At 42.5% G+C, this 15,483-nt stretch overlaps 2 protein-coding genes across 2 annotated transcripts; both read right to left on the bottom strand.

Annotated features, from left to right (window-relative positions):
* LOC128791675 (serpin B6-like) lies at window positions 1-5,329 on the bottom strand. The gene is made up of 6 exons (XM_053949492.1): window positions 5,162-5,329; window positions 3,977-4,114; window positions 3,241-3,358; window positions 2,859-3,001; window positions 1,659-1,826; window positions 1-714 (listed from the first exon to the last, which is right to left on the bottom strand). Exons 1-6 carry the CDS (start codon window positions 5,327-5,329, stop codon window positions 310-312), a joined length of 1,140 nt encoding a protein of 379 aa, XP_053805467.1. The 3' UTR covers window positions 1-309.
* A 2,033-nt stretch (window positions 5,330-7,362) lies between these two features.
* Window positions 7,363-14,125, bottom strand: LOC128791660 (serpin B6-like). Its single transcript, XM_053949462.1, has 7 exons — window positions 14,041-14,125; window positions 13,484-13,660; window positions 12,467-12,604; window positions 11,750-11,867; window positions 11,368-11,510; window positions 9,609-9,776; window positions 7,363-8,667 (listed from the first exon to the last, which is right to left on the bottom strand). Exons 2-7 carry the CDS (start codon window positions 13,649-13,651, stop codon window positions 8,263-8,265), a joined length of 1,140 nt encoding a protein of 379 aa, XP_053805437.1. The 5' UTR covers window positions 13,652-13,660; window positions 14,041-14,125; the 3' UTR covers window positions 7,363-8,262.
* Between the last annotated feature and the right edge of the window lie 1,358 nt (window positions 14,126-15,483).

Genomic DNA, 15,483 nt, shown 5'->3' on the forward strand with positions numbered 1-15,483 from the left:
GACTCTACCTGGTGGACACCAAAAGTCAAGTCAAGCACAGAAGAAGCACTCGCAGAGCAAATGGGATGGCTCTTGTGTCAGCAAGAACCTGGAGACCCCTGCACACAGGCACAGGAGGGGTTGGACATGGCAGGTGCTCTGTTTGTCTAAGCAGCTCTGATATTCCTGCCAAGCCCAAGATGAAGATCACAGAAGAGAGTGCAGGCACAGCTGAAAGAGACAATTAGTGCAGAAGGAATCACCTTGTTCTAGGAAAATGTAAATTTATTTTGTGATGGCACATATGCAGCCAAGACATCTATCTCCTCCTTAGGGACAGCAAAATCTGCCACAGAACAAAATGCTGGAAGTTTTGTTGTGCCGGATGAAGAAGAGGAAGGGATGATCAGCAGTGAATTCTGGAACTATCATTGCACAGCGCATCATCATCACTGCAGCTGTGGCAGCAGCTGCTTCAGTGCCTTCTTCATTGACTTCCACAAAGGATTTGTGAACCACTTCAGAGAGCACCAGCTGGTTGCCAGATGAGATTCCTGAGAAGTCTGCCTTTCCCAAATCAAATGCATCAGGCATTCCCATGCTGCTCAGAAGCGGTTTCAGATCATAATCTTCTTCCAGTTTAAATCTGGGTAAAGACACCCTCACTTTGGTAGAGTCCATCATTTCAGGATTGATCCAATCTATTAGCTTCTCATATGTAAGTTCTCTTTCCAGCTGAAGAAAAAGTCCAAATTTACTTAATTACAATGGGAATTGAATCAGTGTTACAAGCAAAAGAAGTGATTATGGCTTTTGTTTATATAGTGCATAGGATGCATCTTTTTAAACCTGGTTAGTGTGTCTCAAGCCAGAACTGTAAGTCATACCTTATCACTAGAGAATACTGGCTCCATGAAGATCATCACCAAATGTTTGTTCTAGTAGCTATAATAGGGATCAATCCCCTCCATGTAATGTTTCCTTCTACAGAAGATGTTTAATTGTTTAGGGTTTTTAAAAATTTTTACTTATGGGACAGAAAGGAACAGAAGAATAGCTAACAAGGACCCAAAGAAACCAAACCCAGGTCTTCTATCTCTTTACCAAAAGAGTCAGGTCCTTCAGGTCAGTCAGCAGCAGCATGAAAACAGTGTGTTCACAAAGGCCCTTTGCAGTCAGTCTTAGAAAGCTTTATTCATAAACTCCTTGTCCAGAGTGCCAAAGAGATCAAACTTGTATCCCAACCTACCACAAAAGAGATCCTGTCCTTTCCTGTGAGCCTCTTTCCAGGCAGTGAGCCACACACCACCTGCCACCTGCTCAGCACAGAAGGCCTACAGGACAAGCCACAGGACTTCCAAAGAGCCCACCCAAAATCCCCCTCTCCACATTCCATCATCACCTTACTGTGCCTTCACCACAACCACAGCTGACCTCTGCTCCTGAGCAGGGCCAGCTCATCTTCCAGAGCCTCTGCCTAAGGGAGCAGCACACAGCCTGAGCAGCACTGACATAGCAGGGGCTGTCACCTTGGGCACAGGGAGGACAGGGACAACTTCTCCTGGCCTTGAGCACCAGCCACACAATTGCTCTGGAACTGAACTGCAGATCTCTGTGCTATTCAGACTTTCTTCCCTGGAAGGATTCAGGCTGTCTTTGCACTCAGCTCGACAACTTACTCTTTCCAAGCCTGTGGATCCATCCTGGATTGCATCAGGGAGCAGGATGATCATGCTTAGTTCTTTACTCACATATGGGAGTTCAAGGATTTTGGTCTGGAAATCCCCAATGTAGGTCATGTTAAAATTTGCCTCCTTGAACATCATCTGAACAGGTTTGATCTCATTCTGGAAATGAAGAGATGTCAACAGTTAGTGCTGAGCTTCTCTGCTGGTCTCAAACTACAAAGCAGGCAGCAAGTTACTTTGGGCCTTTTAGGATTTGACCAAAGAGAACTGATCACACACCACAGAGTGCAGCCCTACCACTGCCTTTTGGAAAGCATGAGGTACAAACAGTGCATGATATTCCATAACAACTCAAAAGGAGATTATTCATAAACCCTATATCTGTTTTGGTGTTGCATCTTGAAACCTGGTTCTAAGCTTGCACAACTGCAGGGAATAGAAAATGCAACAGTGACTCTGGATCCTCCTGCCAGCTTTTTCAACACATTCCAACAGGGAGAGAGCAAGTGGCAGGAACCGAGTCACTCCACCAGTCTCTGAAGTGCTGTCAGAGAGAGTGTTTTGCTAAGCAAAAACATTCCCTTATTTAAAAGTTATATCAGCACTTTCAAATATTCTTGGATTTATTTCACCACTACAGGGAGGGACAGTTTCCAGACAGCCATGAGGGCTTCCATTTTCCACAATGGTTGCTTCAAGCAGGTGAATTAAGGAAGGCACATTTACCAGTTCTTGTTCATGACTCCTGGAGACCAACCGAGGGCTGCACGGAATCCTGAGGGGCAGCCATGGCCTGCCCGTGCCAGGGGCCAAGTCCTCCTCAAGAGCACTGACCTACTTCTAAAATCAAGACTGCAGAGCATGGACTTCTTAAAAAGATATTTGTTTCCATTTAATTTGGATTGGTTCAGGGACAGATATTCAGCCGAGAAGCTCTGACTGAAGAAGACTTAAATTCACAAACTCTCACACCTGTCTTTGTGCTATATGAAAGGTTCTAGTAATTATGTGAAAAGTTCAGAGAAACTCAGCAAAGAGAGACTTCCTATGAAAGGGAGGGGGCATAAGCAATCTCATACAGCCTATCTAAGGTAACTGTGCTTGAGAGATTTAATTTCTCCTTAAAGGTGTTCATTTCAGACAACAAACATCCACCTAACAGTATATTGTCAGCATTTTAGAACATCATACCTTATTAATTTGGAATGGCCTTTCTGTGGTACTCTGTTTGTTGAACTGCTCTTCCCAATTGCCTTTGAAATAGATGGCATTCACCAACACAAGTCTGGTCAGGGAATCGAGAGTCCCCTCTGCCAACAGGTTCTGAATTTTACCTTCATGACACAAAAGAAAAAAAATCACATTTTTTTAATAGTTGGAAATGTGTCTAAATATTATCCAAGATATTAACTGCTCTGCAATTAATGAACAATAGAGAAGAGAATTATGTACCAGACACAGCAACAGCTCATCATCTGAGTTGTCTGAATTCACAATCCTATACCCAGGGGTAGGTGTTTACCCAAACAATGGCTGCCATTAAACACAAATGGGCACTTGGAAAACCACTCACCTTCAGTCCTTTCCTCTACCCAGCCATTGATTTGTTTCCTGGAATCCTCCCAAGCATGCAGAAAGTCCATCTGTTCCAGGCCAGCATGGTAGGACTTCTGACTGGACTCTATAAACGACTAACAGGGACATTCACAACAGATTTTCAGCAAGATATTTACTCTCATTCACACAGATGATTCATGCATTCCCCAAGGAAATCTCCCTGCTTCCCTTCCCCAGCTTCATATACAGCCCTTAAAGTTCTCACTGACAAGTTCCTACGAGGATTTATACCACTTCTTTGAACTAGCAATCGATATTAGTGATATGACTTATGCACTCTACAACAAACTTATACACTTCATTGGCAATAATGGGCCGTGGTGTTTTCCTTGTTTTTATTTTGTGCTTCTGGGACCTGACATATGATTTTATAAGTTTGCTATTAAGATTTTGATAAGAGATACATCAACCATTTCTCCCACAACCAAATATATAATGGATCACAGAACCATCAAGGGTAGAGAATGATGGATTTTACTCTGCTTGGCATCACTTCTCCACTCAGAACACAAATTATTTAAAGAAGATTCTCCACCACGTTTGGACACCAGGCTCTGCCAGAATCTATTGCACTCCTGGCTCTCAGCACAGAAAATCTGGAAGGCAAACCCCAAAGCCTGCCTTGACCTCCAGAGGAAAGAAGTAGCAAGTACATTATCCTAAGAATCACAACAAATTTAACGGCTACTTACTGGAAGAAACTCAAAGGTCTTTTCTCCATAGAGCCGGTTCGCAGTTCTCAGGATGTATTTGGTGTTTGGATCATTAATTTCAGAGAGAAGGGATTGATACGCATTGTGAGCATCCCGGGCATTGTTCAGAGAAAGCACCTGCACAAAGACAACATCCACAGCTGTGTACATAACTTCTCTAAACACACTTGCTACAGCATGATCGATTTTAGATTAAAATTACATTTAAGTTAAATACTGTGATATGAAGCCACGAGAATTTTTCACCACACCTCCCACATCTGGAGCTTATCATGCCAGGCATATCTGATGTAACCAGCAAGATGCTGGACAAATCATAAATTAGGGAGCAGCAGAGTAACAAGTCCTGATTTTCCTTCCCTCAAGCCAAGTGCTACAGGATCACAGAATGGCTCAGGTGGGAAGGGACCTGTGGGGACAATCTGCTACAAAGCCCTGCCCAAGCAGGGATACCTAGAGCTGGTAGCTCAGACTGTATCCAGATAGATTTTGGGTATCTATAACTATGACAACAACAAAGGATTTGAGAAATTTTTATAAAGTACATGGAACAAAATATGAGTTTATACTTCTCTCCCACTTTACAAAGGAAGAAAACATCCAAGCCAAAATGACTGCTCCTGCACTCAATACTGTCACTTCCTGCATAAAACACATACTAAGAGATATTTGGTCTTTTTATCAGCAAATTTTTCAAAAGGAGTAAATCAGGTTGCAGTTACCAGGTTGAAATGTAGACAGTAGGATTGTAAAGATATTTTTAATGTGCCTGACTTCATTTCCAGAACATGTGTCATATGATTTTAAACCCAAGTAAGGAAGGAAAAGAAAATAATGTATGTAGTGATCTATTGATCAATAAAATTACTCCAGGGACATCCTAATTACATAAAAAAGAAGATCAGTCTCAAAAATCGCAAAAAACCCTGCACAAACTAAATCCAGAAACATCTTCATTTCATACTGAACAAAGCTCAGACGAAAAAACCAAAGAAAACAGGTTCTGTTTACACACACACCAGAGGAAGAGCTCTGTTCTCTCACAGTTTAAATCACACTGTGCTAAACCACAGTTTAGCAGAAGTGCATGTCACAGACTGGAACACACCTCTGTTTCTCATATGATCCCATCAAATGCAATCCACAGAGTTTATTTTGACCTACCTTGCTTATTTGGGCTTCAGTGCTACCTCTGGAACCCAGCAAAACCATAGACAAAGCAGAAGAAATACTAAATGGTGAAAAGAACACATTCTGCCCGCTTTTTTTCTCACACAGCTTTCTTAACAGGTCCACAGCAAAAGTGCTGTTTGCTGCACAGAGGCCTTCCATGCTTCCCAGCCTGGGACATAAAACACAGAATGAGAATAGATCAAATTTATTTGAATAAAAATGACTTGTCTCCCTTCTACACTTCTAAGCATAAACTAGGCAGCAAAGGTTGGGAAATTATCAGCTCACTGGACACTGATTTGGTGTCTCAAGCACCTGAGATCCCAAACTACACATTTGAGTTATTTCTGCAATTTACAGTCTGCTATTGGATTTCAATCCCATACCTACAGAGTGTGACATCTTTTGAGGTGACCAAGCACAAGAGCATTTTGTTCAGGACTTCCTGAAAGAAGTTTCTCTTGACTTCACACAGAAAATAATTTCCTGTCATTGGGCCACCAATGACGAGCCAAAGTTGGACTTCAGAACAGCAGAACTGCCAGCTCTTACCTTCTGGAAGTCTACAGACCTTCAGCGGTACCTGCAGCTTGCTTCTGCATGTGCACGCTCGGTTTCAAACCTGCCAGCAAGGCTGGGAGAAGCCAGCAATTCTTTGCCTACTAGAAACAAAACTAGCAGGAATTCATTGTCACTGCAGCATTCTCTTGCCAAAAAAAACCCAAAAAAACCCCATACAATCAAACCGAAAAGAAGCACAATAAGAAATCCCAAACAAACTGAAATCACCAACCATATTCAGCAAATATTAATCACATTATAATAGGTCATTTCTTCCCTGTTGGGGAAGATGAAATAGCAAAGCCCTATAAATATGATGGCCTGGCAAAAGAATCAGAGAATACAGACATTGAGATGAAAACAAGGTTTGAAATACCAAACCTTAATCACTGAGCATCTCGAAAACAATAATACAGCCAAGCTGAAAGCAATCCCCCTTTCTGAGGATCTAAAAGGTCAAATGGAATGTCCTGTCTCACCCCCCAATGTATGGTTCATCCCATACCTGTAACCCTCCCCTGAAGTATCAGGTGTCTGTAACCCCATAGGCCCAAGTCCTGTCCCAGCCCACCTTGAAGCCCCCTGATAAGGTGTGGCCGAGGGACCGGACACTCTCTTGGACCTTCCTTTTGGGACGCCTACCTGGCACCCTCTCTCTCTCTCTCTCTCTCCCCCTCTCTCTCTCTCTCTCCCCACTCTCCCTGGGCCTGCCACGAGTTGCGGCTGGCAACTCCAAGCAAGGCCCTTCACCCTTTACAATAAACCATATGTTCTAAAGACCTGGCTTCAGAGATCCCTCATCACCACCCATCCAAACCGTCCTGGAGCCCAGCAGTCCCCGCACTTCCCCACAAAGCCAACAACTATACTTATCACTCCATGTTAATGGTACTATATACAAAAGAAAAATCCGTTGCATTATAACTGGGAACTGGAAGGATTTTGCTGCCATATCCACGTTAAAGTTCTTCAGACTCACAGACACTGCACACCCACACATTCACTCACACAGCAGCTTTCTTCTTAAAGCAGAACCGTCATGGCTGTCTGCTTCCTTTCAGACCCAAACACGGGGAGGAGTTTGCATCAGAATTTACGAATTTCCTGCACTGCCCGCACACAGAAATTCCAAATATCACTGTCAGCTCCCTCCGGCAGACACACAATCGGCACGGCGGCTCTGCAATGGTCTTTTATCAAGATCTGTGGTGAAAGAAACACCAGCAGCTCCCGAGCCAACATCTAAACCAATTCCCCAGTGGTGCCTTCACTTTCCTTACAACACCCGTGCGAGCTCCGCACCCCTCGCTGCCCGAGAAGCGCTGCGATTGCGGGAGGCGAGGAAACATTTCGGCGTTTTATCCCGACACCGCCCCATTCCCGTAGGATGCCCCCCGGGCGGGGACAGGCCGGAGGCTGCCCCGATCCCCTCCCACCCGCGCAGCCCCCGCGCAGCCGAGGCCGCTTGGCCGCGTCCCTGCCCGGCCGGCGACAACCGCGGCGACAGCGCCCGCCCGGGCCGGGCCAGCGACACCGAACCCCGCTGGGCTCCGCGACAAGTCTTCTCCTCCTGCCACACCATGACAAATACGTGTATAATTTAGGATTGAAAAAGGAGAAATAGGCGCATGCAGTGCTTACACTTCTTTTATTATTACAGGAACAGGACCCACAAAACGCATCCTAATACAAGGAGAGCTGTTGCACCTCTGAGTTTGGTATTCTACTGGTAAACTGTGGTGTCTAAGAAAATATTAATAGGATAAACATATAACAGTAGCAAGAGAAAAAAAATGAAATTAAGACTTTGTCATTCAAATATTGCATAGGTATCATGTGTCCTTCTGTTACATTCTTTATTAAAGGACCAGAAGCAGGTGACCAGGAATAAACCTAGGTGTCCTGGGGTGATGAAATAAAGGTACTCATCCCAGAAATACCTCACAGGGACATCTGGTACAAAAGCAGACTTTCATTCCCATTCTTGCCTAAGTGCTGGTTCAGTTGTTAGCCAAAAACCCACATCTATGCAGGATGTTCAGTAATACCTGGAACAGGCTGCCAAAAACTCATTTCAGGCATTGCTCCAGGCAATGATACATTGCTCCAGGCAAGGTATCAAGGCACTAAATTGATGTGTCTGGAAGATAAAAGGGGAAAGCAGCTACAAATGTGCTCCAGCCTTGTCACAAGCAAAAGTAACAACTTCACTCCCATGGACTCTCCCTGCCTGACTCTACCTGGTGGACACCAAAAGTCAAGTCAAGCACAGAAGAAGCACTCGCAGAGCAAATGGGATGGCTCTTGTGTCAGCAAGAACCTGGAGACCCCTGCACACAGGCACAGGAGGGGTTGAACATGGCAGGTGCTCTGTTTGTCTAAGCAGCTCTGATATTCCTGCCAAGCCCAAGGTCACGGAAGAGGGTGCAGATACAGCTGAAAGAGACAATTAGTACAGAAGAAATCACCTTGTTCTAGGGAAATGTAAATTTATTTTGTGATGGCACATATGCAGCCAAGACATCTCCTCCTTAGGGACAGCAAAATCTGCCACAGAACAAAATGCTGGAAGTTTTGTTGTGCCGGATGAAGAAGAGGAAGGGATGATCAGCAGTGAATTCTGGAACTATCATTGCACAGCGCATCATCATCACTGCAGCTGTGGCAGCAGCTGCTTCAGTGCCTTCTTCATTGACTTCCACAAAGGATTTGTGAACCACTTCAGAGAGCACCAGCTGGTTGCCAGATGAGATTCCTGAGAAGTCTGCCTTTCCCAAATCAAATGCATCAGGCATTCCCATGCTGCTCAGAAGCGGTTTCAGATCATAATCTTCTTCCAGTTTAAATCTGGGTAAAGACACCCTCACTTTGGTAGAGTCCATCATTTCAGGATTGATCCAATCTATTAGCTTCTCATATGTAAGTTCTCTTTCCAGCTGAAGAAAAAGTCCAAATTTACTTAATTACAATGGGAATTGAATCAGTGTTACAAGCAAAAGAAGTGATTATGGCTTTTGTTTATATAGTGCATAGGATGCATCTTTTTAAACCTGGTTAGTGTGTCTCAAGCCAGAACTGTAAGTTATACCTATCACTAGAGAATACTGGCTCCATGAAGATCATCACCAAATGTTTGTTCTAGTAGCTATAATAGGGATCAATCCCCTCCATGTAATGTTTCCTTCTACAGAAGATGTTTAATTGTTTAGGGTTTTTAAAAATTTTTACTTATGGGACAGAAAGGAACAGAAGAATAGCTAACAAGGACCCAAAGAAACCAAACCCAGTTTCTTCTATCTCTTTACCAAAGGTTCATCCTTCAGGTCAGTCAGCAGCAGCATGAAAACAGTGTGTTCACAAAGGCCCTTTGCAGTCAGTCTTAGAAAGCTTTATTCATAAACTCCTTGTCCAGAGTGCCAAAGAGATCAAACTTGTATCCCAACCTACCACAAAAGAGATCCTGTCCTTTCCTGTGAGCCTCTTTCCAGGCAGTGAGCCACACACCACCTGCCACCTGCTCAGCACAGAAGGCCTACAGGACAAGCCACAGGACTTCCAAAGAGCCCACCCAAAATCCCCCTCTCCACATTCCATCATCACCTTACTGTGCCTTCACCACAACCACAGCTGACCTCTGCTCCTGAGCAGGGCCAGCTCATCTTCCAGAGCCTCTGCCTAAGGGAGCAGCACACAGCCTGAGCAGCACTGACATAGCAGGGGCTGTCACCTTGGGCACAGGGAGGACAGGGACAACTTCTCCTGGCCTTGAGCACCAGCCACACAATTGCTCTGGAACTGAACTGCAGATCTCTGTGCTATTCAGACTTTCTTCCCTGGAAGGATTCAGGCTGTCTTTGCACTCAGCTCGACAACTTACTCTTTCCAAGCCTGTGGATCCATCCTGGATTGCATCAGGGAGCAGGATGATCATGCTCAGTTCATTACCTATATATGGGAGCTCAAGGATTTTGGTCTGGAAATCCCCAATGTAGGTCATGTTAAAATTTGCCTCCTTGAACATCATCTGAACAGGTTTGGTCTCATTCTAGAAATGAAGAGATGTCAACAGTTAGTGCTGAGCTTCTCTGCTGGTCTCAAACTACAAAGCAGGCAGCAAGTTACTTTGGGCCTTTTAGGATTTGACCAAAGAGAACTGATCACACACCACAGAACACAGACACCACACTGTCCTTTGTAAATAACAAATATCCTGATATTTTCTTTTTAATTATTACTGCAAAAATGTTTTTGAAGATTCCTTTAAGGTAAATACATGTCCCTACCTTTTTGTTAACTTAAGAACTAGTGACAAGTACTAAAGTGAGCTAGTAATAAGCAGGGACATTGTCCTTCACAATAAATGAATACGTTATTTCAATTTACGTATTGTTAGTCTGTGTGCTTCCAAGTGCTATAACAAAGACTTAAAATATTTTAAAATGTATATACTAAAACTACCAAGAAAGAGTATTCTTTTGAATTCTTAAAAGTCATAAGGATATTAATAAGCGGAGAGATTTTATTCTCATTTTCATTTTCTGCTATCTTATTCCATTTCCACATGGAGCATCAGCTATTATTGTTTACATCATTATTTTCCTTCTTTTCAGTTTCACTGCTTTCTCCTTTCCCTTAATAAGATTGTCACAACAGTAGCTTTTTGTTATTAAAGTAGTGCTTATTAGAATAATGCCCAGAGAGAATATGGCAGAAATTATTTTGCAGAAGCAATGACACATAAAAAGGATCGAAAAGCAAAAGGAAAGCCACACAGCAATAGAAAATCACCCAGTGAGTCATAAGAAGTGCAAGAGTCACAGAAATAATTTCACAGGATGTTGGAAATGTTCCTGGGATGTCAAAGTAACTCTTTGTTACTTACTGAATAGCATGTAAAATAACTAGCTTAAGGTTTCAGCTTACACCTTGTATTTCCAGGTGTTCACAGAGGACAAGATGTCAGGAACCAAGCCAGTCCAGCAGTTTCTGAACTGCTCTTGTACAGAGTATGGGGTGAAGAGCAACATTCCCTTATTTAAATGTGCTAGTAGCACTTAAGAGGCTTGTTAGATTTATTTCACCACTGTGGGGAGGGACAGTTTCCACACAGGCATGAGGTCTTCAATTTTCCTCAAAGAAGGCTCCAAGCATCTGAGTTAAGGAAGGCACATTACCCGTTCTTGTTCATGACTCCTGGAGCCCATCCCAGGTCTACAGGGGATCCTGAGGGGCAGCCATGGCCAGCCCATGCCAGAGGCCAAGTCCTCATCAAGAGCACTGACCTACTTCTAAAATCAAGACTGCAGAGAACACAGGTCTTCAAAGGAAATTTGTTTTCCATTTATTTTGGATTGGCTCAGGGGCAGAAATGAAGCCGAGAAGCTCTGACTGACGAAGACTTAAATTCACAAACTCTCACACCTGTCTTTGTGCTATATGAAAGGTTCCAGTAATTATGTGAAAAGTTCAGAGAAACTCAGCAAAGATGGTATTCATATGAAAGGGAGGGGGCAGAAAGAATCTCATACAGCCCACCCAAGGTAACCCTGCTTGAAAAATTTAATTTCTTTTTAAAGGTGGTCATTTCAGGCTACTTCAGATTAATGGTGTATTGTCAGCATTTTAGCACATCATACCTTATTAATTTGGAATGGCCTTTCTGTGGTACTCTGTTTGTTGAACTGCTCTTCCCAATTGCCTTTGAAATAGATGGCATTCACCAACACAAGCCTGGTCAAGGAATCGAGAATCCCCTCTGCCAACAGGTTCTGAATTTTACCTTTATGACACAAAAGAAAAAAAATCACATTTTTTTAATAGTTGGAAATGTGTCTAAATATTATCCAAGATATTATCTGCTCTGCAATTAATGAACAATAGAGAAGAGAATTATGTACCAGACACAGCAACAGCTCATCATCTGAGTTGTCTGAATTCACAATCCTATACCCAGGGGTAGGTGTTTACCCAAACAATGGCTGCCATTAAACACAAATGGGCACTTGGAAAACCACTCACCTTCAGTCCTTTCCTCTACCCAGCCATTGATTTGTTTCCTGGAATCCTCCCAAGCATGCAGAAAGTCCATCTGTTCCAGGCCAGCATGGTAGGACTTCTGACTGGACTCTATAAACGACTAACAGGGACATTCACAACAGATTTTCAGCAAGATATTTACTCTCATTCACACAGATGATTCATGCATTCCCCAAGGAAATCTCCCTGCTTCCCTTCCCCAGCTTCATATACAGCCCTTAAAGTTCTCACTGACAAGTTCCTACGAGGATTTATACCACTTCTTTGAACTAGGAATTGTTATTAAATCAAATGGCTCACGCACTGTAGTACAAACGTCTACATAAATTCATTTAAAATGATATGGTTATTTTTTTCCCCTGTTTTTATTTTATGCTTCATGGACGTAACATAATTTTATAAGTTTGTTTATTAGTCTCTTGCTAAGAGATACATCAACCATTTCTCCCACAGCCAAATATATGAATGGCTCACAGAACCATCAAGGGTAGATACTGCTTTGCCATGTTCAGATGATGTGTTATTTAAAAAAGATTCTCCACCACGTTTGGACACCAGGCTCTGGCAGAATCTATTGCACTCGTGACTCTCAGCACAGAAAATCTGGAAGACAAACCCCAAAGCCTGCCTTGACCTCCAGAGGAAAGAAGTAGCAAGCACATTATCCTAAGAATCACAACAAATTTAACGGCTACTTACTGGAAGAAACTCAAAGGTCTTTTCTCCATAGAGCCGGTTCGCAGTTCTCAGGATGTATTTGGTGTTTGGATCATTAATTTCAGAGAGAAGGGATTGATACCCATTGTGAGCATCCCGGGCATTGTTCAGAGAAAGCACCTGCACAAAGACAACCTCTGCAGTGCTTGCACAAGTCATAAACTAGGGAGCAGCAGAGTCAGCAGTCCTGATTTTCCTTCCCTCAAGCCAAGCGCTACAGGATCACAGAATGGCTCAGGTGGGAAGGGACCTGTGGGGACAATCTGCTACAAAGCCCTGCCCAAGCAGGGACATCTACTGCCCCTAGTCCAGGACTGTGTCCAGATGGCTTTTCAGTATCTCCAGCTATGGCAACAACATAAGTTTTTGAGAAACTTTTATTAATAGTAAATAATTTTTAAAAATACAGGTTTTTACTCATCTCTCACTTTGCAAAAGAGCCCAACATCAGAAGCTAAAGGACTGATCTGCACTTAATTTTGTCAGGTCATAAGTAAAACACATGACAAGCACTATCTGCTTCCTAAGCAAGTTTAAAACAAAAAAGTGTAAACCATGGTAACAGTTTGATATTCAGTTGCTGTGGATTTCTTTTTTTATGTGTCTGGCTAAGTTTTGAAAACATATATCATCTGACATTAAGTCCAAGGAAGCAGAAGGTAATATTTTATGGAGCTAGAAATTGATCAAGCTAAATTAAAAAAAAAAAAAAAATAAAACCACATACCTCACAATTACATATTAAAGAAGATCTGTCTCAAAAATCACAAAATCCCCACACAACAAAACCCAGGAAACTTCATTTCATAATGAAGGAATCTCACACTTCAAAAACAATGAAAATTGATTCTCATTAAACACACCCCAGAGGAGGAACTCTGCTCTCTCACACCATAGTGACAATCACAGTTCAGCAAAAGTGCATGTCACAGACTGGAACACACATCTATTCTTCATATGTCCCATCAAATGCAATCCACAGAGTTTATTTTGACCTACCTTGCTTATTTGGGCTTCAGTGCTACCTCTGGAACCCAGCAAAACCATAGACAAAGCAGAAGAAATACTAAATGGTGAAAAGAACACATTCTGCCCCCTTTTCTTCTCACACAGCTTTCTTAACAGGTCCACGGCAAAAGTGCTGTTTGCTGCACAGAGGCTTTCCATGCTTCCCGCCTGGGACATAAAACACAGAATGAGAATAGATCAAATTTACTTGAATACAACTCAGTTGTTTCTTTCTTTTAAACTTCCCAGCATAAACGAGGCAGCAAAGGTTGGGAAATTATCAGCTCACTGGACACTGATTTGGTGCCTCAAGCACCTGAGATCCCAAACTACACATTTGAGTTATTTCTGCAATTTACAGTCTGCTATTGGATTTCAATCCCATACCTACAGAGTGTGACATCTTTTGAGGTGACCAAGCACAAGAGCATTTTGTTCAGGACTTCCTGAAAGAAGTGTCTCTTGACTTCACACAGAAAATAATCCCCCTTTATTGGGCCACTAGAGCCAAAGTTAGACATCAGAATGGTAGAAATACCAAATCTTACCTTCTCTAAGTCTACAGACTTCCAGTGGTATCTGCAGCTTGTTTCTATGTGTGCACGCTGTGTTTTAAACCTGCCAGCTGGGAGAAGCCAGCAGAATGACTTGGCCTACTAGATAAAAGAAGGAAAGAAAAAAAATTATTTCACCTGCCAGCATGACAGGTGACTGCCATTTCCTGCTGTATTACAAAGAAAAAAAAAATCAAAGTTCATTTTAGTTCCATTTTATTGCCTGCAACATGGCAACGCCCACAATCATAAACTGTCATACTCTGTTATAGGCAGTGAATCTGAGATCGACTGGTATACATATATCTGCTCTAGGCAGTGAATCTGAGGTTAAACACCACACCTATTAAGTGAGTAATATGTACTAGAATACTGAGTTGACTACAGATAAGTATCATAAGTCATAATAAGATAAATGCTGATAGCTTTTACTATCTCTGTCTTTTGTTCTTTCCTTTAGGCAGAGCCTAGTGTTGACATGTTGCTACCAAATACAAAACCAGCTCCTAATTCATACTACTGATTCATTATATTAGACAGAGAGTTGAAAAGAGCAAGTTTCCACATGCATGCTTTTCAAACCAAGAAAATTCTTTGCTAGCAGCTTTACTATGAACAGTAGCAATTTTATCCTATTTCTGTTCTCCCATAACTTGAAAAAAGTACAACCAAAAAACAAGCATGCTGAGATGGAAACAATCCTCCCATTGTGTCTGAATGAGTAATTTACGCACGTCACAAAATAAAGAAGAGACGCAGGGCATTCACATTGGTTACACTGAGGACCAGAATTTTCCTACTACCCCAGTATCTGCAGATTGCTAACAATAAGGTTTTTTTGACCTCCTGGTCAAAACACACAGGAATAGTGACACCAACAGGCAGTTATTTTCTACAAAGTGTCTGTAGGGCTTCCCCAACAGGCAAGAATTTACAGAAAAAAGGACACAAACTGACACTATTTGCCTGCCTGAAAACCAGAGGCATTTGAATAATATTCATAAATATCATAAATAATATTCAACTGCTGGGACACAAGGCTAGGAATTACATCTGCACAGTCAACTATGCTTTCTCTGCAGCTCAGGAGTAGCAACATAACTAAGGACACCCTCCTCATCAGAGACAATGCACAATTTGGAATCCACAGTTTCAGAGACAATACACAATGACCACACTTTAAGGAACAAAAAACCTCACTATAAAAGTACATATTTGTCAGTCAGTTGTAAACTGCTGCAAAGCCCTCAGTGGTCAAAGGGTTTGCTGACAGCAGCTCATTCCTTACTCTCTCTCCCTATGCTCTGCAGGTCAACAAATTTGTGTGGAGGTTTTGTATTCCTACCACTCTGAATTTGAAGTGTATATTCTCAGCAATTGACACCTATGCTCCAGGACAGTCTTTACTGACCCAAAGGCTGTATGTAGATCAATCAG

The sequence above is a fragment of the Vidua chalybeata genome, chromosome 1 (genome assembly GCF_026979565.1).
Source record: "Vidua chalybeata isolate OUT-0048 chromosome 1, bVidCha1 merged haplotype, whole genome shotgun sequence".
Lineage (NCBI taxonomy): Eukaryota > Metazoa > Chordata > Aves > Passeriformes > Viduidae > Vidua > Vidua chalybeata.

Excerpts from the sequence above, each read along its gene's own strand:
- LOC128791675 (XM_053949492.1), bottom strand. The coding sequence starts at position 5,329 with ATGGAAGGCCTCTGTGCAGCAAACAGCACTTTTGCTGTGGACCTGTTA. Across the intron at positions 1,827-2,858 it reads GGCCATTCCAAATTAATAAG|AATGAGATCAAACCTGTTCA; the intron begins GTATGATGTTCT and ends CTTCATTTCCAG. Across the intron at positions 715-1,658 it reads GATCCACAGGCTTGGAAAGA|CTGGAAAGAGAACTTACATA; the intron begins GTAAGTTGTCGA and ends CTTTTTCTTCAG.
- LOC128791660 (XM_053949462.1), bottom strand. The coding sequence starts at position 13,651 with ATGGAAAGCCTCTGTGCAGCAAACAGCACTTTTGCCGTGGACCTGTTA. Across the intron at positions 9,777-11,367 it reads GGCCATTCCAAATTAATAAG|AATGAGACCAAACCTGTTCA; the intron begins GTATGATGTGCT and ends CTTCATTTCTAG. Across the intron at positions 8,668-9,608 it reads GATCCACAGGCTTGGAAAGA|CTGGAAAGAGAACTTACATA; the intron begins GTAAGTTGTCGA and ends CTTTTTCTTCAG.